General features: G+C 40.1%; 1 protein-coding gene across 1 annotated transcript in view; it reads left to right on the top strand.

Annotated features, from left to right (window-relative positions):
* Positions 1 to 23,642, top strand: part of rngtt (RNA guanylyltransferase and 5'-phosphatase) — a 298,354-nt gene that overhangs the window by 4,114 nt on the left and 270,598 nt on the right. The window contains exons 3-5 of the mRNA XM_060914040.1: positions 3,497 to 3,600; positions 6,905 to 6,993; positions 20,696 to 20,771. Coding sequence (XP_060770023.1) covers positions 3,497 to 3,600; positions 6,905 to 6,993; positions 20,696 to 20,771 — 269 coding nt within the window. The remainder of the gene's footprint in view (positions 1 to 3,496; positions 3,601 to 6,904; positions 6,994 to 20,695; positions 20,772 to 23,642) is intronic.

Raw genomic sequence — 23,642 nt, 5'->3', positions numbered from 1 at the left:
TTTTGATAAGTCAGTAACGAAGAAAAAAAAATACAGACTGAGAAAAAGTGAAGAATACTTATCTGACTTTATTTTTCAAAGAAAAAAAGTGGAGAATATTTTTCAGAACCCCCCTGCATTCAAAGTGAATCGATTGGATTGAAATGTGAAGCCAGTATCGTGAATTGAATCATGACCAGAGCGTATTGTTACAGTCTTAGAAAATAATCAAGGACAGGGTGGGAGTTGTTGTTCGTCCATCGCAGTCGATGATGACCACAATTTCTATTTGTGTGGCTAATCAGCCCAATTTTTGCTCGAAAAGATCTGCCACATAAGCTACAAGTGCAGGGATCAACTGCTACGTTTTCCGCAGCTCTCTGCTTGCAGAGGCGCCTTCTTTCCACTGCATGTAGCTTGCGATTTGCATCGTAGAACCCTTTCATATCATGTTTATCTGCAGGGCGTTGTAGCTCTTCAGCCTTTTCTGCTAGCCAAGAATCCTGCATTTGCCTAAGCTTTGTTTGAATAGTACGATGTATGTTGTTAAATGCCGCTTTCTTTGAGGCTGAACTCGGATTGTCTGTTACAGCCTTATACAAACGCTGTTTTTCATTTAGGAGAACCTGAATTTCTTCATTTTCGTCAAACCAATCTTGGTGTTTACGGGTTTTCAGTCCAAGTGTCTCAAGTGAGGCCTCATATACTTGTTCCAAAAATGTCTGCCAGTCCTTCTCTGCGTCACCTGTTTGATTGAAGTTGGCAAGGTTGGCATTTATTTTGTCAGCTAGGTGGGTTGCAGTTTCTGGACTTTTCAACTTTGTGACATTCAGCCTCTTGGTGATCTTTTTTCCTTGAGGTCTCCTCTTTGGCTTGATGAAGATGTTGATTTTGGACAAAATGAGACGGTGGTCCGTCCAGCACTCAGCACCACACGTAGATTTGGTGACTCTGGTGTCTTTAAGGTCACACTGTCTGGTAATGGCGTAATCAAGAGGTCAGGGTGGTGAATGCTGCATGACTTGAAGCAGAGGTCATGCGACTACCCTGGAGTTGATTATTTTTCCGATAACAGCACTTGAAGAGTTTTGTTGTTGTTCCAGTGTTTCACACATGTCCTAAAAGTAGATAAAGAGAACCCAGTTAAACAAATGAGACAAAAATATTACACTTGTTCACTTATTTATTGAGGAAAATGATCCAATATTATATATCTGTGAGTGGCAAAAGTATGTGAACCTCTAGGATTAGCAGTTAATTTGAAGGTGAAATTAGAGTCAGGTGTTTTCAATCAATGGGATGACAATCAGGTGTGAGTGGGCACCCTGTTTTATTTAAAGAACAGGGATCTATCAAAGTCTGATCTTCACAACACATGTTTGTGGAAGTGTATCATGGTACGAACAAAGGAGATTTCTGAGGACCTCAGAAAAAGCGTGGTTGATGCTCATCAGGCTGGAAAAAGTTACAAAACCATCTCTAAAGAGTTTGGACTCCGCCAGTCCACAGTCAGACAGATTGTGTACAAATGGAGGAAATTGAAGACCATTGTTACCCTCCCCAGGAGCGGTCGACCAACAAAGATCACTCCAAGAGCAAGGCGTGTAATAGTCAACAAGGTCACACAGGACCCCAGGGTAACTTCTAAGCAACTGAAGGCCTCTCTCACATTAGCCAATGTTCATGAGTCCACCATCAAGAGAACACTGAACAACACTGGTGTGCATGGCAGGGTTGCAAGGAGAAAGCCACTGCTCTCCAAAAAGAACATTGCTGCTCGTCTGCAGTTTGCTAAAGATCATGTGGACAAGCCAGAAGGCTATTGGAAAAATGTTTTGTGGACGGATGAAACCAAAATAGAACTTTTCGCTTTAAATAAGAAGCGTTATGTTTGGAGAAAGGAAAACACTGCATTCCAGCATAAGAACCTTATCCCATCTGTGAAACATGGTGGTGGTAGTATCATGGTTCGGGCCTGTTTTGCTGCATCTGGGCCAGGATGGCTTGCCATCATTGATGGAACAATGAATTCTGAATTATACCAGCGAATTCTAAAGGAAAATATCAGGACATCTGTCCATGAACTGAATCTCAAGAGAAGGTGGGTCATACAGCAAGACAACGACCCTAAGCACACCAGTCGTTCTACCAAAGAATGGTTAAAGAAGAATAAAGTTAATATTTTGGAATGGCCAAGTCAAAGTCCTGACCTTAATCCAATCGCAATGTTGTGGAAGGACCTGAAGCGAGCAGTTCATGTGAGGAAACCCACCAACATCCCAGAGTTGAAGCTGTTCTGTACGGAGGAATGGGCTAAAATTCCTCCAAGCCGGTGTACAGGACTGATCAACAGTTACTGGAAACGTTTAGTTGCAGTTATTGCTGCACAAGGGGGTCACAGCAGATACTGAAAGCAAAGGTTCACATACTTTTGCCACTCACAGATATGTAATATTGAATCATTTTCCTCAATAAATAAGTGAACAAGTGTAATATTTTTGTCTCATTTGTTTAACTGGGTTCTCTTTATCTACTTTTAGGACTTGTGGGAAAATCTGATGATGTTTTAGGTCATATTTATGCAGAAATCTAGAAAATTCTAAAGGGTTCACAAACTTTCAAGCACCACTGTGCGTCACAGCAGTTTGTCAACTGTTAGAATTTCCATGCTTCTGCCAATAGGTGGCGGTGGCATTGTGTGTTCAGGTTGTACAATCAAGAGAGTGATATCTCAGAAACACAAGGTTGAATGTTAGTAGGATGGAATTATCGTCATAACCAGTAGACGAGCTGATTAGTTTTTGGATTTGATTCAAATAGGGTCAAGGTCGCAGCAACGTCAAATGTCAGAAATACTTTGTCTTCAGTAGGTTCCTACATGTTTGAAATTTATATTTTTGGCGTTGAGCTCTACTTGTTATTAAAGAATGGTACATCATACTTGTAAACAAGTTAGTTCCTGTTACCATTTCCAGTTTAATAGCAGTAAACAGTCGTTCCTTCACGAGCCGCTCTCTTTTTTTTCTTTCTCTTGAACTTAAGACAAAAAACATGCTGAAAAAAATAAAAAAACAACATACTGTATGGAAAAGGAAAAGTTACTCCTTCCATCAGTGTTAAACTTCTCTGAACAGAAGACTTTGCCATATAAACAGTTATACAGTAGTGTGTGATACCCTAATCGGTTTATTGTTAGATTTGTGCAGCACGTGTTGTTCAAATTGCTTTGAAAGCGATGTTCAAATGAGAAATGAAGATGTGTAGAAATGAAGATGTGTGAGAACGAGGGCATCAGTGTAAACCTGTGAGGATTTCTCTCAGAGCTGCCAAAACCTTCTGACCAATCAGATTTGAGAATTCATCAGCACTATGAAGTAACTGTATAACCTAGTGTCACCTATATGCATAATCTTCTTTGGATGTTTTGTAGCATGTTTAAAGAGACGATGTGCACATGGGAGTCTGTGTTAAATGTTACACAGCATTAAAAAAAATTCTCCTTTTTTCTTGTCCACAGGTCAAGATGGGCTTGCTGGTTGATCTGACGAACACAACACGCTTTTATGACCGAACAGATATCGAAAAAGAAGGGATCAAATACATCAAGCTTCAGTGTAAAGGGTATGCTTCAGCACTGGATATACTCTATAGGAGGGGTTCTCAGACCTGTTTGTGGCTACTGCCTCGTAGAGGCGAAGCCACTAATGTCATCGTGCTGTAAGAATGAGTGTAACAATAGCGCATCAGCATTGCAATCACCAGAACAGCGAATCGTGATCTCGCAATACGAACTGTTGATCTCGTGTTATCAAAGGTACACAAGAATGAGTGTAACAGTAGCGAAACTTCATAACCAATCAGCACTTACCCTGATCAAGTTCGATTACCCGTTCTACTTCTTGATAAACTTCGGAACCAGAAACGAAATAAAAGAAACCTTGTTCTAACTTCGTAGTATCGGAAGATAATCAGCAGATAAAAAGATAAATGAAATTCACCTCGTGGTTCGCCAAGGCTGCTGATTCGATAATCAAGTAAGTGGTGTTTATTTGAAGAAAATTTACCTTTTGATTATCACAGCTTCTGAAAGGTCAAACGAAAGGTTTTCTAAGTGTTTTTTAGCTTTTTGGCAGATATTTACGCCAAGAATTCCAGCCATTTCACAAAAATTCAAGAAGGCAGCGAAGACAACGTTGGAATCTTTTGAGCGATCTGCTCGGTTTGCAATTACAAAAGTCCCATGTGGGAATAAATCAGCTCCTTCGGGGGATAATTGAGCCCTTTCCAGGGATTATTTCTTTTAGAGTCATTACACTCCACTTGTGAAACAAAATGTGCTCATTCGTACTCAATAATGCTTCTAAGAACAAGTGCTTTCTTACTATTTTGAAAATAGATCTAGTTCACAGCACTGTATTTTGACAAAACGCAGTCAACAAAATTGGTAACCAAAATACTCCAAGCCCTGATGCTGCTCACAGCTTGGTGATGCTTGCAAGAGATGAGGCGAGTAGAATTGATAGCGTGTATATGTGATATTTACTGTATGGACATGGGATCAGAAACCAGTTTTTATTTATAAGCAGTAGCCACATATACCCATAGGGTACTGATTTTTTTTTTCATCCTGTGTCCTCTTAAGTATACGGAAGCCAAGAGAGGCCCTTCATATAATCCTTTTTTTTATTCACCTTGTTATCCCGAGATAACGACATAATTAATTCAGGATCTTGAGAAAACAACACAACTAATTCGAGATTTCGAGAAATCAAAACCGCTATTTCGAGATCTCGAGAAAACAAGACAATTATTCCGTGATCTCGAGATCATGAAATAATTTTATTTTCTCGAGTAAACAGCTGAGAAATGGTTCATTCAGGTGCGCCAAGAGACTTGTGATATGCTGACTTTGGGGCTATTTCTCATTCTGTATAGACGCCACTTTGGTCATTAGAATGTCTGGAATAATCGATCACCTAATAAGGCAATATTTTGATCAGGAGTTGACACAGGGAGAGATTGCATTAAGTCTTTTAATAAGGGATAATTTCAAAATTAGTCCGCGGCACCTCCGCAGAAGACTGGCCCGGCTACGTCTCTACCGACGGAGATACAGTGATCCAGCTGAGATCATGAAATAATTTTGTTTTCTCGAGATCTCGAAATAACGGTTTTGTTTTCTCGAGATCTCGAATTAGTTGTGTTGTTTTCTCGAGATCCTGAATTAATTATGTCGTTATCTCGGGATAACAAGGTGAATACAAAAAGATTATATGAAGGGCCTCTTGCAGCTTCCGTATAAGTATAAAAAATACGATGGAGCTTTTTATTCCTGAACTTTTCACTCACAGAACATAATGGCTCCATGCTAAGGTAATGTATAGTCCTACTTGTTTTTGAGTTATTTGGATTAAACAAAATATAATAAACTTTATAATGGTGGGTAATGGTTCCCACTACTTAGGCCCTGTTTACATTATTTCGAATCAGCGGATCATCAGATTAACGTTTTTAAAACGATTCGCGTACACACACAAAATTTCTGTGCCCGCAACAAAACCGTTCCCCGTGCACACAGCAACGCCAATACACGGATACGCTAATCACATGACTAATTAGACGGCACGTCACATGATCCCAGTGCATATCGGGCATGCGCAAGTCACTCACCACTTGCAAGTGGAAGGATGTCGTTGTAAAAAATGAAGTATGCCAGTCTGTTATCGGCGGTACTGGTACTACAATGACGCCTTTTTTACACCGTGTATGGCCTTCGTGTTTATGCTAGAAGGATCTAACAGTGTTCGGTACACTCTTCACCTCGCAGAACGGCCGTTTTTTGCGATTACAACAAGACTATTTAGTGCTACGGTAACCAACACACTTCCTGTATTGCTCATTCACTTAATGACTTCCTCAACACACTTCCTGTATTGCTCATTCACATGACCAACGTGGCATGACCAACGCCAGCGAATCAGGAAGGTGGATGTCACAGTGACGTTGTCCAATGACGACGTCAGCTAGAGCTCAGCACTGCGTATCCTCGTTCCTCAATGTTTACACAGCACCGGATCAGATACGTACTGGGTTGAATACGTGGGCCCTGGCGGATTCAAACTGTTCCGCCTGTGGAGTCGTTTTCCGGCGTTTTAATGTGCACGGACAGTGCATCTGCAACGAAAACGATACGGATACGGTCTAATGTAAACACCACCTTAGAGATGTGAGATTGTGTGGAACATGCCATTGTCATATCGTTCCCTCAAACTATGACCCATCGATGACAGTATTGCCTGTGGCTTTGATGAGGAAATGAAGAAGGCGTGGCCAGACCTGTTGTTGTCAGGAATGCTGCAAAGCTGAAGTCAGGAGTGGGAATAAGCGTAACAAGTTTTTTGCATGTAATGAAACCTGCACGTGCCTTGTAGTGAACAGCGGCGGAGATATTTATTGATCCTTGAATTCTTATATAGTGAAGTCACCGTGATGCACTTTTAAAAATTTAATGTAAACCTCCGATCATATTTCACGAGCTAAGATGCTCACTGTTCAGCAGCATGGACAAGAGGCATCAGAGAAACATGTTTCTGAAGTCAGATGCCTGGTTTCTATTGGTTAAGAATTGTCTAGGATACAAAAAGGAAACACATTTTGAAATATAACACACTTGTGTTGATCTTAAAACCGCATGTGCCATGCTTTCCAACAGACATTTAAACCTTCGGGCACTTCTACAGTCAGTCGTCCCATGCCTACCACTACTGTAACAGAATTAAAAAAAAAAAAGTACATACTGACCTACTTTTCAAGAAAACCATTGCTGTATCGGTATGAAATTCTTTGTGCCATTCACCTGTGTTTCTTTGACTGGAAAGAAATCGTATCATTATATGCAGTAAGGCATTATTGTTTTCTAATGCAGCCATGGGGAATGTCCCGCCGTCGAGACGACTGAGACGTTCATCAGGATATGTGAGCACTTCATACAGAAGAATCCCACTGAACTCATAGGCAAGTTAAAGACTTTTTTTCTGTTTCTAGTTGTATACTTTTAAAAGGTATCAACTATGCTATAGGGGTTTGGGCGACTGATCCCAAATGGACGTGATGAATTTTCTGCTACCCCAAGCCTTGAATACTCTACATTTCTTTCTCAAATGTCCGATTTATAATATCGGAATGATTGTAACATTTAAACATTTTATTAGGTCAGAAACACAAGTAGCGTAAGTGATTAAAAACCAAAAGAATGTTCTTTGCACTGACTAATGGGAAGTGTTTTTATCCCTCGCTGGTCGAAAGGCATGGCGTCCGTCCATCTGTCCATCCGTCCCAGGAAGGGTGCTCACCTTCTGAAATCAACTCCTCTCACAATTTTTGGAGGAATTTCATGAAACTTAACAGGATTCTTTGTTATATGTCGGTAATACGTGTATTGTAATTTCATTCAATTGGGTCACATTTTTACCAGAGTTTACAGCCCTTGATTAACAAAATTATACTTTGGTAATTTCATGTGTGTGTTTTCCTTCTGACATCAACTCCTCTCTCAATTTTTGGACGAATTTCTCGAAGCTTGGCTAAAGGCCTTGTTATATGACGGTAATACGCATATTATGATTTAAAGGGCATATTCTGGACCAATTATTTTATTTTTTTTTAAATTTATGAAAGTATGTCCCTTTACACACTCATCCAGAAGGGTAATTTTGCACAAGGCCATCTGTCTACAGCAGAAAAAAAATTAAATAACAAAATGCATCTGGAAAAATCCCAAGGGAGTCTGGAGCCAGGTTCGTGACGTTATCTGTGGAAGCGCCAGCAGGCTGCGCGAGCTTTGCACGGTTTCAGTGCACAGCCTGTGTAGACCAACCACTCCCATTTCTCTCTCATTGTCCAGTTTTTTGGAAAACGAGGAGTACTAATCCCATCAAGATTGGTGTTGCTGCACCCTCCTACGATACATCTGTTAACCATTTTAATAATTACACGATAACGTTGAAGAAATGTGCAGAAAACCACCAGGTTGTTTTCTCATAAACAAACCAGTGCTGATGTAGGATTCAGAGGGAGGCGTCCCGCATGTGACGTCATTAAAATCAATGTTTCCTGGGAAATTCAAATGCCAAGTTTTTTCAGAGGTGTACCAATTCGCCTCAAATGGCTTGATTTCAACTGAATTTTTCTGGTATTGCGCAAGGTAAAAAAAAATTGCAGAGAATGCAGACTGTTACAGATATTTGACCAAAGTTTAATATAAAATAGGAGAATTGCATTGGTCTTGCTCCTGAATTTACCCGTGACATGCCCTTTAATTTCGTTTGTGAAAATTTTCCCAGAATTTTGACCCTTGATTAAATAACTTGTACTTTGACAATTTCATGAGGGTATAGGTTCTTCTGAAATCAACTCCTCTCACAATTTGTGGAGGAATTTCACCAAACTTGGCAAAAGTCTTTGTTGTATGACAGTTATATGCATATTGAAATTTCGTTTAATTTGGGCAAATTTTACCAGAGTTATGCCCTTGATTATTAACAAACTTGTACTTTGGCAATTTCATCAAGGTGTGCTTGCTTTCTGAAATCAACTTCCCTCAATTTTTATCCCCCGCTGGTCGAAGGGGGATTATGTCGTGGCGATGTCCATCCGTCTGAACTCACCTTCTGAAATCAACTCCTCTCACAATTTTTGAAGGAATTTCATGAAACTTGGCAGGATTCTGTGTTTTATGTCAGTAATACGCATATTGCAATTTCGTTCAATTCAGTCGCATTTTACCAGAGTTATGGCAGAGTTGCCAGCGGGGGATATTGTGCTCTCGGAGCACTGTTTTTACAGGTTGTGATAGAAAAATAATCCACAGCCTGGGGTCTGGTGCTTATAGAAGCAGTGGCCGCTTGAGCAGCATTATTATTCACACACTCACCTTGTATCTTCTCTACATCCAAAAGATTGAAAAACAGAGCAGTCGAACTGTAAAAAGAGTTATTTTATGCTGAACACACTGATGATCTTTGTCTCTCTTTTCAACTTTCTGCTGTTGTCGTGATCTGTGCTTCAAATAAAAGCTCCGTTAGTGTTACCACTTTGGGACACAAAAAGACTGAAGTAACGTCCCCTATTCACTTAAATGTGGTTTGTCTGAATTTAAGTCCAAGCAGCAATATTAGTATACAAAATCTGATTCATTTGGAAAGGGAATTAATGAAAGAAAAGAGGAGATTGTGAGTTTCTCTCGCAACCCAATTTGTAAATCAAGCCTTGGGGGTCCCATGGACTTGTCATGTTGTACAAAAGTCGCACACCTCCTAACCAATCACATTCATGAATTCGAACTCCTTGTTGTACAAATATGTACAGTGGTGCTTGAAAGTTTGTGAACCCTTTAGAATTTGTTTATGCATAAACATGACCTGAAACATGAGCAGATTTTCACACGAGTCCTAAAAGTAGATAAAGAAAACCCAATAAAACAAATGAGACAAAAATATTGTTATACTTGGTCATTTATTTATTGAGGAAAATGTTCAAATATTGCATATCAGTGAGGTGGCAAAAGTATGTGAACCTCTAGGATCAGCAGTTAATTTAAAGGTGAAATTAGAGTCAGGTGTTTTCAATCAATGGGATGACAATCAGGTGTGAGTGGGCACCCTGTTTTATTTAAAGACCAGGGATCTATCAAAGTCTGAGCTTCACATCTTCACATGTTTGTGGAAGTGTATCAATGCACAAACAAAGGAGATTTCTGAGGAACCCAGAAAGAGTTGTTGATGCTCATCAGTCTGGAAAAGGTGACAAAACCATCTCTATATGGTTTGGACTCCAGCAATCCACAGATACCCCTTTTCCACCAAATCAGTTCCAGGGCTGGTTCGGGGCTGGTGCACAACTCGTTCAACTTGTGAGCCAGCTGAGAACCAGTTTGTTTTTCCATAGCTCGGGGTGCTAAGGGGAGCCACGTCAGTTACGTCGCTGTATACGTCAGTTACGTCACTGTATATGTCAGTTATGTCGCTGCGTTTGCATAAACCTTGGCGTGAACCTCGAAGCAACAACACGGAGAAGAAGCAGCAGCAGCAATAATAATGGATGACTTTGCGTTTGTACAGCTGCTGCTTCTCGCCACTTAAAAATGGCAACCTTTCGCGGTCTTGCTATTGTTGTTGGTCTTAACAACTCCGCCCCCCGCTGACGTAAGCAGTTCTTTCCTCTGGCCCAGCAGAGAGTTGGTGCTAGCCTGGAACCGTTTTTTCTGGCCCCGGAGCCAGTTCTTTGTCAGTGGAAACAGAAAACCCGATTCCAAACTAAGCACTGGCCCCAAACCAGCCCTGGAACTGATTTGGTGGAAAAGGGGCAAGAGAGATGATGAACGTTTAAGATCATTGTTACCCTCCCCAGGAGTGGTCGACCAACAAAGATCACTCCAAGAATAAGGCATGTAATAGTCCATGAGGTCACAAAGGAACTCAGGGTAACTTCTGTGTAACTCAAGGGCTCTCTCACATTGGCTAATGTTCATGAGTCCACCATCAGGAGAACACTGAACAACAATGCTGTGCATGGGAGGGTTGCAAGGGGAAAGCTACTACTCTCCAAAAAGAACATTGCTGCCCAACTACAGTTTGCTAGCCAGAAGGCTGTTGGGAGGTGAAATTATGGATAGATTAGACCTTTTGGTTTAAATGAAAAGTGTTTGGAGAAAACACTGCATTCTAGTATTTAAAAAAAAAAAACCTTTCTCCCAGCTGTGAAACATGGTGGCGGTAGTATCATGGTTTGGGCTTGTTTTGCTGCATCTGGGCCAGGACGGCTTGCCATCATTGATGGAACAATGAATTCTGAATTATTCCAGAGAATTCTAAAGGAAAATGTCAGGACATCTGTCCATGAACTGAATCTCAAGAGAAGGTGGGTCATGCAGCAAGACAACGACCCTAAGCACACAAGTCATTCTACCAAATAATGGTTAAAGAAGAATAAAGTTAATGTTTTGGAATGACCAAGTCAAAGTCCTGACCTTAAGTCAACACCTTAGATGAGCTTTTCATCCATGAGAGGATAAATACCTGATGCTCCCTACCAGTCAGACAGAACTGAAGAAGCCTTTCGGATGAGAGGTGAAACGTCTTCAAGAATCTTCAAGCAAGTCCAGTTGCTCTCTTTTACCACCCACAGTTTACCATGACCTGGATGACTGAGAATCTTCACAGACACTGTAGATGATATGTTCAAACTCTCTGCAATTTTACACTGTCGAACTCCTTTCTGATATTGCTCCACTATTTGTCGGCGCAGAATTAGGGGGATTGGTGATCCTCTTCTCATCTTTACTTCTGAGAGCTGCTGCCACTCCAAGATGCTCTTTTTATACCCAGTCATGTTAATGACCTATTGCCAATTGACCTAATGAGTTGCAATTTGGTCCTCCAGCTGTTCCTTTTTTGTACCTTTAACTTTTCCAGCCTCTTATTGCGCCTGTCCCAACTTTTTTGAGATGTGTTGCTGTCATGAAATTTCAAATGAGCCAATATTTGGCATGAAATTTCAAAATGTCTCACTTTCGACATTTTATATGTTGTCTATGTTCTATTGTGAATACAATATCAGTTTTTGAGATTTGTAAATTATTGCATTCCGTTTTTATTTACAATTTGTACTTTGTCCCAACTTTTTTGGAATCGGGGTTGTACACTAACAAGGTTTATCTGCAATTGGCTTGTATCGGCCAATAATACTGGCATGCCGATTTATTGGTCAGTGTCTACTGAGTAATCTAGGCTATACTGATTTACGCCACAATGAATCAGTCTAATTCTAATGTTCAGAGATGAACGAGATGTGAAATAGTCAGTATGTTGACTTGATTTAAAAAGATGACCATATTAACTGACCTTGTGTTACAGAGTTGCTATTGTGACATCTTTACCACAGTAACGGATGTTAAAAGGTAGAGGGATAAGTTTAAGTGAAATATTTTTTTTTTTTTTTGCATGTAGAAAATTCCAATCTTAAGGAAAAATGGCCCCATGTCCAGTAGATGGAGCTAGCGTAGTGATGACGTTTATGAGCGGAATAAACCCCCCACCCCTTGCCGTCTGGTATCCAGTATTGGATCAATTTTAGTATAGCCCCAGGAAGTATAAAGGAACATATTAAAAATGATTGTGTGATGCCAAATGTCATCTATTAAACATCAAAGCAGTGTCTGAATGACAAACACAAGAAATCCCAACTGAATTTCTTTTCCAATTTGTGAACTGGATCTCATATTCTGATGAAAAGATTTGATTGATGTTTCTTTGTCCAAGACTTGGCCACTCAGTCCACTTCTGTTAGACTGAGACGCATCAGAGCTGAGTCTCCATCCTGCAGGTTAGTGATTTTAGAAATACTGATGTGAATGAATAAAATGGCGTGTTTTTTAAAAATTTTTTCCCTCTCTCCACCTCTGTTTCATGCTCTGGAAGTCACATTATGTTAAGATGAGTGCATCAGGTGTACCGTTTCAGACAGGGAATAAATTTTTTTTTTATATTTGAGGGGACATAATTTATAATTCTGTGTAGACAAATGATATAATGGCGTATGTGGAAATGTGTGGCTCTGTCTGAAGAAAATATACTGTTTGTTTAATTAAATGAGTCATAACTCTGCAGAGAAAGGATTCAAGTAGTATAATATAGTATAACCCATCCCTTTCTGAAGTGAATAAAGTATGACAGTCTGTGCAACCTTGAATCGGAAAAAGCTGGGGCAGTATTTTCCAATTGATATTAAAACTGAAAACAATGAACTCGTAAATTAATCTTTGACCTGTATTGCACTCAAAACAATACAGCAGCATTTTATTTGATGTTTTACTGCCTGAATTCTATTTATTTTCCAACCTAAGCACTTACTCCAATTGATTCTTGCAACACATTTCATAAAAAGTTGGGACAGTAAAGCATTTCCCACTTTATAATCTTGTTATTCCTTCTCACAACACTTTAAAGGAGAACTGAAGGCACATTTTTTTTTTAAATTCCATCTCATTTTATTAAATATAGGAATGCATTTTTGATAGCTATTTTGTCTCTGCTATAGCAAGTTATGAGGGTTTGAAATATGCTATGTAATTATATCAGTCCATATGTCAAAGCGATGGCCGTAAACGAGATTCGTTGAGACCTGTGCGAGACATTGCAGGACTGAAGTAAAATGTACAGTGGAAATCAAAGTGACCGACATTTGCCAACGTTGTCAAAAGACGCACGCGCCCTCTTTCGAACGCTGATGTGATCAAGCTGGAATTTTTTTGTTTTGTTTTGATAACAATCAGGAAAGTTTGAAAAAAGTAGTCAGTAATCGTCATTTCAACTCGTTTTTGTGCAATATTTCGCTTGGAAAACAGCTTTCAAAATGGCGGCGCTGACACTTCATGTTTCGAACTCTCGCACAAGATTTGTGAAGATCGCGCGTCGTGAAATGATGCCTGCTGTGGATCAAAGGAACTAAATTCAACATGGCTAAAAACCGAACAGGCCGATAAGTATATATATATTTTTTTATTGCAATTAGTTGCCAATACACTACAGATAATGGATGGATGGATAGTTGGCAATACGAGTAACGATATAAAGTTACTAAAACCGAAAACGTAATTGAATAACACATTAATTAAGAAATAAAGTAAGTTTTTAAAAATGACTCAAGTTCTCCTTTAAAGATAGTTAGGTACTGAAGACACTAAGTGATGAAGTGTTTCAGGGTTATTTTGTCCCATTCTTCCTGCAAATGAGTATTAAGGTGTGCAACAGTACAAGGTTGCTGTTGTCATATTTTTCATTTCAAAATTCGCCACGCATTCTCTGTTGGGGACAGATAGGACAGGCACCCTCTTCTTCCACAGCCATGCCTTTGCAATGTGGGCAGAATATGTTTTTGCTTTGTGGAAAAGATGTTGCCATGAAGGCAGAATATGTTGCTCCAAAATCTCAGTGTACTTTTCTGTATTAATGCGCCATCAGAGAAGTGTAAGCTACCTCAGCCAAGGGCACTGACACAACCTCATACCATGACAGACTCTGGCTTTTGGACTTGTTGCTGGTGACAGTCTGGGTGCTCCTTTTAGTCTTTCAAAGTCCTTCCCACGCCATGTGGCGCATAGGGCGGCGCTGATCTCCGTTTCTGTAGCCCTTGGCCTCTCGCCTATTACATAGCTAGGGTTACAGTAGGGGGCTCGTCCTCTGGTAACCGCAAGAGTTTGACTCCCTACTTGCATCTGTATTGCAGCGTGCCTTGCCAGACGGCAGTAGGTACCATTTTTATGATGGTCTTTGGTATGACCCGACCATGAGTAGAACTCGTGATCTCCCGATCAAGAGACGGACACGCTAACCACTAGGCCAACTTGCGGTTCTTTTTAGTTTTTGGTACAAAGTATATAGTGTCCATTTCTTACAAAAAAGACCAGGAGTACTGATTCATCTGACCACAATACACGTTTCCACTGTGTGATGGTCCATCCCAAATGCCTTCAAGCCCAGAGAAGTCAATGGTGCTTCTGGATATAGTTAACATAAGGCTTCCTTTTTGCATAATAAAGTATTAAGTGGCATTTGTGGATGTAACTCTGTTGTAGAGCTTGACAAAGGTTCAGCAAAGTAATCCAGAACCCATGTGGTTAAACCAGCTATAGATGAATGACAGTTAATGGAGTGCCATCTGAGGGCTTGGAGATCACGGGTGTTCAGATTAGGCTTGTGCCCTTGCCCTTTACAAAATTCCTCCAAATTCTTTGAATCATTCACTGATATTATGTACCGTAGAGGGTGAAATATCCAAATCCCTTCGTATCTTTTTCTTTGAAGAGCAATGTTTTTAAACATTTCAATAATTTTCTCATCAATTTGTTAACAAACTGGAGATCCTCCGCCCATCTTCGCTCCTCAAAGACTAGGCCTTTCCTGGATGCTAATTTTGTACCAAATCATGATTACGTTCACCTGTTGACATCACCTGTTTCAAATCACATTATTTAATTGCTTTACCTCATTACTTGCTCTAAATTGCCCCATCCCAATTTTTTTGGAATGTGTTGCAGGCCGGAAATACAGGAATGGACGCATATTAACAAATGAAATGAGGTTGACCAGACAAAACGTGAAATATCTTGGATTTGTTCTGTGTGCAATGAAATACAAGCCAAAGTGAATTTAGAAATCACTGCTTTCTTTTTTTAAATTTTCGTTTCCCAGACCGTCCCATCTGTTACTGATTTGGGGTTTTAGGAAATTAATCAATGATCAGGTGATATTGGGCAGAGTTACTGCTATTATCCCAAAGCTTTTGTCATAAATAATTTTTTTAAGATAATTTTTTTCATGTTTTCTAATAGCAACATGTCCTGAAGTAATTGTGCAGCATTTTACCAATGATTATGTAAATTTTTATTTATTAATGAATGACATCATACTTTTTTTATTCATTTAGAGTTTCTTTACAGTTGTTTAGCATCACTCAGGTTTTCACAGCTATTAAACGATGTCGCCAGAAACGGCAAAAATCATTGAAGATGTTCCCATAGTGGTAAACTTTTAGTTACGGATTTACCGCTAACTCGGACGAAGTGTTGGCCTTGTAGACACGTTTAAACACCTCTTTCGAGAATGCTTTACCATATCGATGATTTTTAAATGGTTCCACTTATTAAATAAGACCAAGTTTTTAAATTTGTAGCTCATTATGGTGATGGCGATGGTAATTAGACTTCAGAATCGAGAATTCTTCAGCGATGTGGTACAAATTGGCGTACTATGTTCAGGATACAACCTCAGATTTCCTGATCATGCCCCCGTCCTGGTGTTTTGTCCCACGTACACACGCGACAGAAAATGATACCAGCTGCGGAATCATGAAACCAATAAGCAGGAATGGCTTTCGACGGTGCCGTGAGTGAGCCACTGTTGCATCTACACTGAGTAGGCTAATGATTCATACATCACAGGTCTCTGCAGAGAGCCGAAATAAACAACTTCTGTTAATTTCAAAGCATGCTTATCTCATACTTGCACGGTATTAAGCGTAATGCGAAATATAGCCACTGTCCAGAGTGAGGTGTAAGATGGAAAATACTGTAAATTCATAGTTAAAGTGTACCGGTACTGGTCATGCTTACAGCATTTAATCATGCTTTATGTATAAAAGACCAGTAAAAACACTTTTGTGGACAATTTTATTCCGTGAATTACCCACGGAGGCAGAACCACAGGGAGCAGCCATTGCTGGCCGGAAGTGGTGTACAGTTGTTGATTCCGGCTTATTTATCGGGTGCGAGTAAACAAGCAGTGTTCTGTGGGTCGAGAGTCCCAGTTCCCAGTCAAGTAACTTCAGAACACGCTGAATAAATCTAGATCTAATATTTGTAATATATCTTTATTTTATGGCACATATCTATTATTTCATGGCATTATGTGCAAGTAGATTTGGTTGTACTTTGGGGTCGAGAGCTTCGCCGGCGAAGCTTGACAGGTTTTGAATGAGTATTAAGAGAAACATCTTTGAGTTTTTTTTATCATACAAGCATGATAAACATGTTGACAAACTTTATACTTTACGCTTTCCTGTGTGCCCACTGCCAAATAATGTTATAGTTTTTAAATGACCTAAATTAGATGAAACCTAAAACTTGTCACCTTACTCGGTCACACCGGAGTCGGAGCGCTGAGCGCCCACTTACACATTCATAAAAGACTATTCCCATGGTAACGGCATGATAATCACTTTCACTCTTTCGGTTTCGATTGGTTTCTCTTTCGCGGTGGGAACACCCACTGTAAACAGGATAAAATCTGTCTGACATAGTTTGGGCTATTTGGAGGTAAAACTTGTTGCGAGATGGCACACGAATTTTGTGCGCTTTGGATGATTCAGGACAGCGATTCAATTCATGATTCATTTTATGATTCGAGACAGTGATGCGGTTCAATCTTGAGAACTGTGACACTGATGAAGAACGGCGTCTTTTTAAAAAAATATATTTTAAAACTTTGACTCGATCCAGCCAAAGATCGGCTCGAGCAAGTGTAAATCTTTCTTCTATTTCTTATGAGCAGATCGGTTGATAATGTGTTATCTTAGACTGGTGTTTGCAGCACGGAGAAAAGATTAAGTAGGCCTGCAATGAAGTATTAACATTAACACTTTATAAACCGTGATAATGGAAACTGTTGATGACAATGATAATGGTACAGAGATTAGAAATTTTCCCCTCCAAAATCTGCATTTATGCTCATATAAATATGCATACGTTTGCACCAAAAATCTCTGCATTGATGCTAAAATTACATTTTAGATTTCACATGCTTAAAATAAAGCTGTGGTTTTAAAAAAAAAAAAAACGTTTAATGAAGAAAATGACGTTGTGTGCTGTTTTTCAGTATAAGATGTAATGTTCTCACTCCCCCCCCCCCCCCCCCCCCACACACACACACATACATATTCTGGGAAATTCCCATGCAATATCCTACTAACTCAGGATCGGATTGCACGCGGAATATTTTCTTTTCATCTAGAAGCTGCGCATTTATTTCTGAATACAGAAAAGCCAAATCAAACAACAAAAACCCAAAAAGCAGCTTAATGCGTTATCACGTTTGTAAGTGTGGTTTATAATTGAAATTAATATGAACGTGTCATTATGACATACACGGACCTTGTATATTAGAAAACACTTTTTAGGGAAAACTAAGAAAAACCAAAGGAAATGTCCAGTGGGTAATTCGACTGTACTTAGGAAGCTTCAGTAAGTGACGTCAAATCAAAATGGCTGCTCACAGAATGAACAGAGTATGTCATGCCTATAGAGTTATACTCGAGATACTTCTTCGAATGATCTGCAACATAATAATGCAAGCAGGTCACAAGTAGACAAACTTTTTTTTTTTCTTCAAATATTTCAAATGTTATATTTTATCCCTATATTGTTAAAGATGTCAAAGAATTTATGGTTCTTTGCTTTCCAATCAAACACTGGACACAATTCGGTCATCGAGAGAGCAAGACGAGAAGATATTATGCCGAGACGATGAAAACAAACCTGACTGAACTATATTTTGGTTCCAGACCAGCCTCATGTTAGTTTTGGATAAGGCATAGGCTGTAGAATCAGCACCAGCCTCTTGTGTCATGGAAAAATGCTAGGAATGATCCTGTAAAGAAACCAAAATGACCGAGCGTTATTGTAGAAATGGATTACAAAACGGGAGCGGTCAGTGCTGCATAAACAAGATTTTGGTCCTCAGAATGAGACCCAAATGTGAAACATAGCCTGCTTAAACTCCGGTGTCTTTGCTCCCCAACTGATTGCTCCTTGATTGTGTGTGTGTTTGAGTTTAATTCGGTCATATGTCCTATAGGAGGCGCTCTTGTGGTTCTGCCAACCCTTCACGGCATATCCCAAAGGGTGCAATACATGAATTTTATGGTCATAGCAGTGGTGAGAGGCTTATTGATGCTGCCTTGGAAACGACCTCCCTGAGGTTTGGCCAATGTTCACTGAGAAGAACAGGGTATGAGTGGGCATGATGAGGGCTGAAACCCCACCTCTGAGGACCTGCGAGCCAGACGAGACGACGACAGACAACGACAGCATCTCTCTCTGCTTCTCTCTCTCTCTAACCAAGAAGGGGTTGCTTGGAAAACGTGCAGCTGTGCGTGTGAGCACGGAGCATGCGAGACGGTTCCAGATGAATACACTGAGATTAATCCAGTTCTCTTAGGTCATGAACTTTTCATCGTTGCACCGTTTTGCCCTTTTCACATCATTACTTCCTGTGCTTCAATGTGTGTGACTGTGCATTCACACATTGTTATTGAAAGGACCGCTTGAGTTAGTGCTGTTTTTAAATTTCTCTGCTTGGAACAACTGCTGGCATTAGTTACGTTTATTAAAGATTTGTCAACCTTCCCCTTAAAATTAGGTATGAAACTTTGAACCTGCTCTTTGCTCTTAATCAAACGATCACCCAAGTGTTTTCTTCCCTCCAGGCAAAAAGCAAGGCCGAAAATCTCTGCTGCATTTACTTCTTACTTTTTCAGCATTTAATATTCTCCGACACACAGCTTCAGAAGGAGTTTGTTTGCGTACCAGATGATGGGTAACATACGAAAGCGCTATCCGCCCTCTTCCGCATACGCTCACGATTGTCACTAGTGTCACTGTGATTGACAGGAGAAAGAGTACGCCCATCCCTCCCACCCAGACAGCACAGCTAGTTAAAGGAGAACTGAAGTCATTTTTAAACTTGCTTGATTTCGTAATTAACGTGTTATTCAATTACGTTTTCGGTTTTAGTAACCTTATATCGTGACTCTTATTGGCAACTAATTGCAATGAAATATTATACTTATTGGCCTATTCGGTTTTTAGCCATGTTGAATTTAGTTCGTTTGGTCCACGGCAGGCGTCGCTTATCCGCGCGATCTTCACGAGACTTTGAAACATGAAGTGTCAGCCAGGTGTCAGTGCCGCCATTTTGAAAACTGTTTTCCAAACGAAATATTGCACCAAAACGAGTTGAAATGACGATCACTGCCTACTTTTTTCAAACTTTCCTGATTGCTATCAAAACAAGCAAAACTTCCGGCTTGATCACATCAGCGTTCGAAAGAGGGCGCGCGCGTCTTTTGACAACATTGTCAGACGTCGGTCACTTTGATTTCCGCTGTACGTTTTACTTCCGTCCTACGATGTCTCGCGCAGGTCTCAACGAATCTCATTTACGGCCATCGCATATTTCAAACACTCATAACTTGCTATAGCAGTGACAAAATAGCTATCAAAAATGCATTTCTATATTTAATATAATGAGAGAAATAGAATTTTGATGATAAAAAAAATTTCCCTTCAGTTCTCCTTGAATAGCAAATCACTAACCTTTACTATAAGGACATACGAGTTTATAGAGCACACGTTGAGGCTCGGCAATCTGAAGCTTGGATTTGATTATTTATTTATTTTTACATTAGATTAGCAGGAGATCAGTATCGTTCTGTGATTTGTAAGGATATAATAAGTATTTTGCACAAACATCCATGGTTAAAAATGGTGAAGGATGCATCTGTTTGAAGGTTTTGTGCGACAGCCATAGCAGCTCATTACCATAAGCTAGACTGCTGGAAGCTGGAGCTAATGAATAGGTGAAAATGTATGTGTTTCCCTCAGAGGGCAGAAACTCCTCAGTGCCCAAGAAGGGCGCGCGAGTAGAGAATGAATTAACAAGATTGGTGAGGTGCGAGTGAGTGTGAGCTAGAGAGAGAAAGACACGGAGGTCACGTTTGGGAGGGTGAAAGTAAAAAGGAAGGGCTTTGTTAGCGAGCTGCGTTGTGTAAAGTGGTGGGGGAGGAAGAGAAAAGGATTAAAGAAGCACCAGCGAAAGAGCGATGGAGGAGGACACGGGGTGGCCTCAGGTGGCACTGAACCTAGGCTTTGATCAGCTGAACACAGTGTAACACGCAACCTGATCTGAAACGCACTATGTCCATCACATCGTGACTGAGAGCCGAAATGAGATTTATTATACAGAAACCTCTCTCACACACACACACACACACACACACACACACACTGGTCGAAATGACGGAATGAAAGCGAACGCTCTGACAAAACAAGAGACGAAGAGCTGTGTATCATTGATGTGTATTGTCTCTTTTCTCCCCCCCACAGGTGTCCACTGCACTCACGGTTTTAATCGGACGGGCTTTTTGATCTGCACCTACCTGGTAGAGAAAATGGACTGGAGGTGAGAGGCAGTGGGTGTGTTGTACCGTACTTGTGTGCTTGCATCATTCACCCACCTATTCTTAATCAGGCCTAAAATAGAAACGCTTAAAGATTCATACGTCTTGCTGTCCTCGCCATATTGCATTGTCGCAGCTTTCTGAAGGGAAATCTCTGAGAACACTCAACCCAGTGCAGCCGTTCATTTAAAATCCTAATGTTTATGCCACAGCTCCCATGTATCCCTGTATTCAGATAGTGTGTTCTTTTAGTCCGGCTGTTAAGTACCAAAAAAAAAAACCCCGGGATTGTTTGTTTTGTGATAGAAACATGATAGCTCAAATTGACGTGCAAGAAAGGGTGTTCGGGTCGATGTAAATGTATGAAAGCTAATCTTCAGTGTACAGCGTTATGCTTCTGTAATCAGTAATGACAAAGAGAGGGAATTGTCACATGATCATATGAATCCATACTAACAGCTAAAACTTTGAACTGCCAAATTGCTCTTCTGGCAACCTTTTTATTTACTTAATACCGTATCCCTATGTCATGTGACTTGTCACGTGACTAATTACGCGATATCTTCGAGAACAAGAAATTCTCTATTTGTGAGGTAGACATTCAGTCAATGTGTCCTTTTTTTTTTTGTAAACAATTTTATACCTTGAAAACCAAAGAAAATTCGTTTAGCTTTGTTTTCATGTCAGGTCGATTTTGCACACGCGCATTCCAGGGTTTAGAAGCCGAATTCGAAATGCCCCCATATCTAGAATTCTATATAATCAACTTGAGCTAGTGTGCCAAATTTAATGCTTCTATCACAAAATGAACAAATTCTCACCTTAAAGGGCATATTCTGGACCAATTTCGTTTTTTTTTTTTTTAGATGAAAGTACGTCCCTTTACATGCTCATCCAGAAGGGTAATTTTGCACAAGGCCATCTGTCTACAGCAGAAAAAAAATATAATAACAAAACACTTCTGGAAAAATCCCAAGGGAGTCTGGAGCCAGGTTCGTGACGTTCTTTGCGGAAGCGCCAGCAGGCTGCGCGAGCTTTGCACTGTTTCAGTGCACAGCCTGTGTAGACCAAGCGCTCCCATTTCTCTCTCATTGTCCGGTCTTTTGGGAAACGATGAGTACTAATCCCATCAAGATTGGTGTTGCTACACCCTCCTACGATACATCTGTTAACCATTTTAATAATTACGCGATAACGTTGAAGAAATTTGCAGAAAACCACCAGGTCGTTTTCTCATAAACAAACCAGCGCTGACATAGGATTCAGAAGGAGGCGTCCCGCACGCGACGTCACGAAAATCAAATGTTTCCTGGGAAATCCAAATGCCAAGTTTTTTCAGAGGCGGACCAATTCGCCTCAAATGGCTTGATTTCAACTGAATTTTTCTGGTATTGCGCAAGGTAAAAAAATTGCACAAAATGCAAAATGTGACAGATATTTGACCAAAGTTTAATATAAAATAGGAGAATTACATCGATCTTTGTCCTGAATTTACCCGTGATATGCACTTTAACAGCCGGACTATTTTGGGAAAACACTGCAAAATCAAACCTGTGGATCCAAGTTGACAAAACCTATTTGCGTTCAGGCCAAAAAAAAAAAAACCCTTGTAATTCTGAAGTAGAAGCAGGAGCAAGAATAAATGAATGAATGAATGAATGAATGAATGAATGAATAATGTGTGTGCGTGTGTGTGTGTTTTGAAGTTTTGAATATATGTAATTTTCATTACATTGACCAAAAGTCATATAAGGTCACCTGCTTTGGAGCAAACTGATCACTAGGTCTTTGTTCAAGACATCAAGGTCAGGATATTCCTGTTGAAAATTCCCCTTTATACATATATCCTCATCCCCCCCCCCCCCCACACACACACACGTGAGGTGGTTGATAGGCAATTCACAGCATGAGATTCTGTCGGTGTAACATGTATTCTTAAACTCCTGCTAAAATGAGTCATACAAAAGCACTGCTGTGTGTCGAGGACGAGGTAATGGGGAAGATTCTCCAAGGCCGATAAGGTTCAATATGAATTATTCATCATCGATTGTGAATAGCTGATGCGGTTAGGCTTTGAGACACAGCTGCAAGTGGCTTGGAGAAGGTCACAGCTGGACAGGAATCTTCCAGGCTTGTGTTCACACTGGCGAGTTGAAGCGACGCAAATCTGATTTTCTGCCTTAACGTGACATCAGTTTTTCAGGATGTTGGATGTTTTCAAATCAGACCTGAGCCACTTTCATATGTGATCCTAGACTGGATATGAGCTGATATGTGACCACGTGAAATTGAATGGACAGATTGGAGTTCTCATGGGTTTTTCCCAGCGTGCACACACCTCGTTGTTGTCGTTGTCCTGTGATGGCGGCGTAGAGGATACTAATATAAGATTCAACTGAAGAATGAAGAAGTCTGTGATTTGACTTAATATTTGGGGAATCGTTACGCAAAACTGGAAGGAGCCTACTAAAAATGAGTCGTGCAGACAAACAATAACCCAAGAAATGGGTCACTTGCGGTTATGAACATGAACAGTTAAAATACTCAGATGTAATCCAAGCAAAAATTTGGAAATGTACAAAAAAAAGCAAGCTTGTGAACATACCTGTAATGTTGTGTCTCACAATTTGCATCAATATCTAAAATGTGATGTAAAATATTGATGTTATGAACTTTTGAAGAAAAGGTTCATAACAAATCTGCTTTTTCTTTATAAACTTATGCAAACGTTTCAACTACCTCCATTTGCTTCTCTTTTCTTTAGCTGTCGGCACTCTGTAAAAAGAGAGCTCCGATTTCTTGTCGAATCTGTTTACACAGTCAATCCCCACAATCATATTAGGTCCCTTTTTTGTGTTATTGTGGCATTAGAG

Source organism: Neoarius graeffei, chromosome 2 (assembly GCF_027579695.1).
Source record: "Neoarius graeffei isolate fNeoGra1 chromosome 2, fNeoGra1.pri, whole genome shotgun sequence".
In the NCBI taxonomy this organism is placed as follows: Eukaryota; Metazoa; Chordata; class Actinopteri; order Siluriformes; family Ariidae; genus Neoarius; species Neoarius graeffei.
This window is presented reverse-complemented; position numbering and strand designations above follow the sequence as displayed.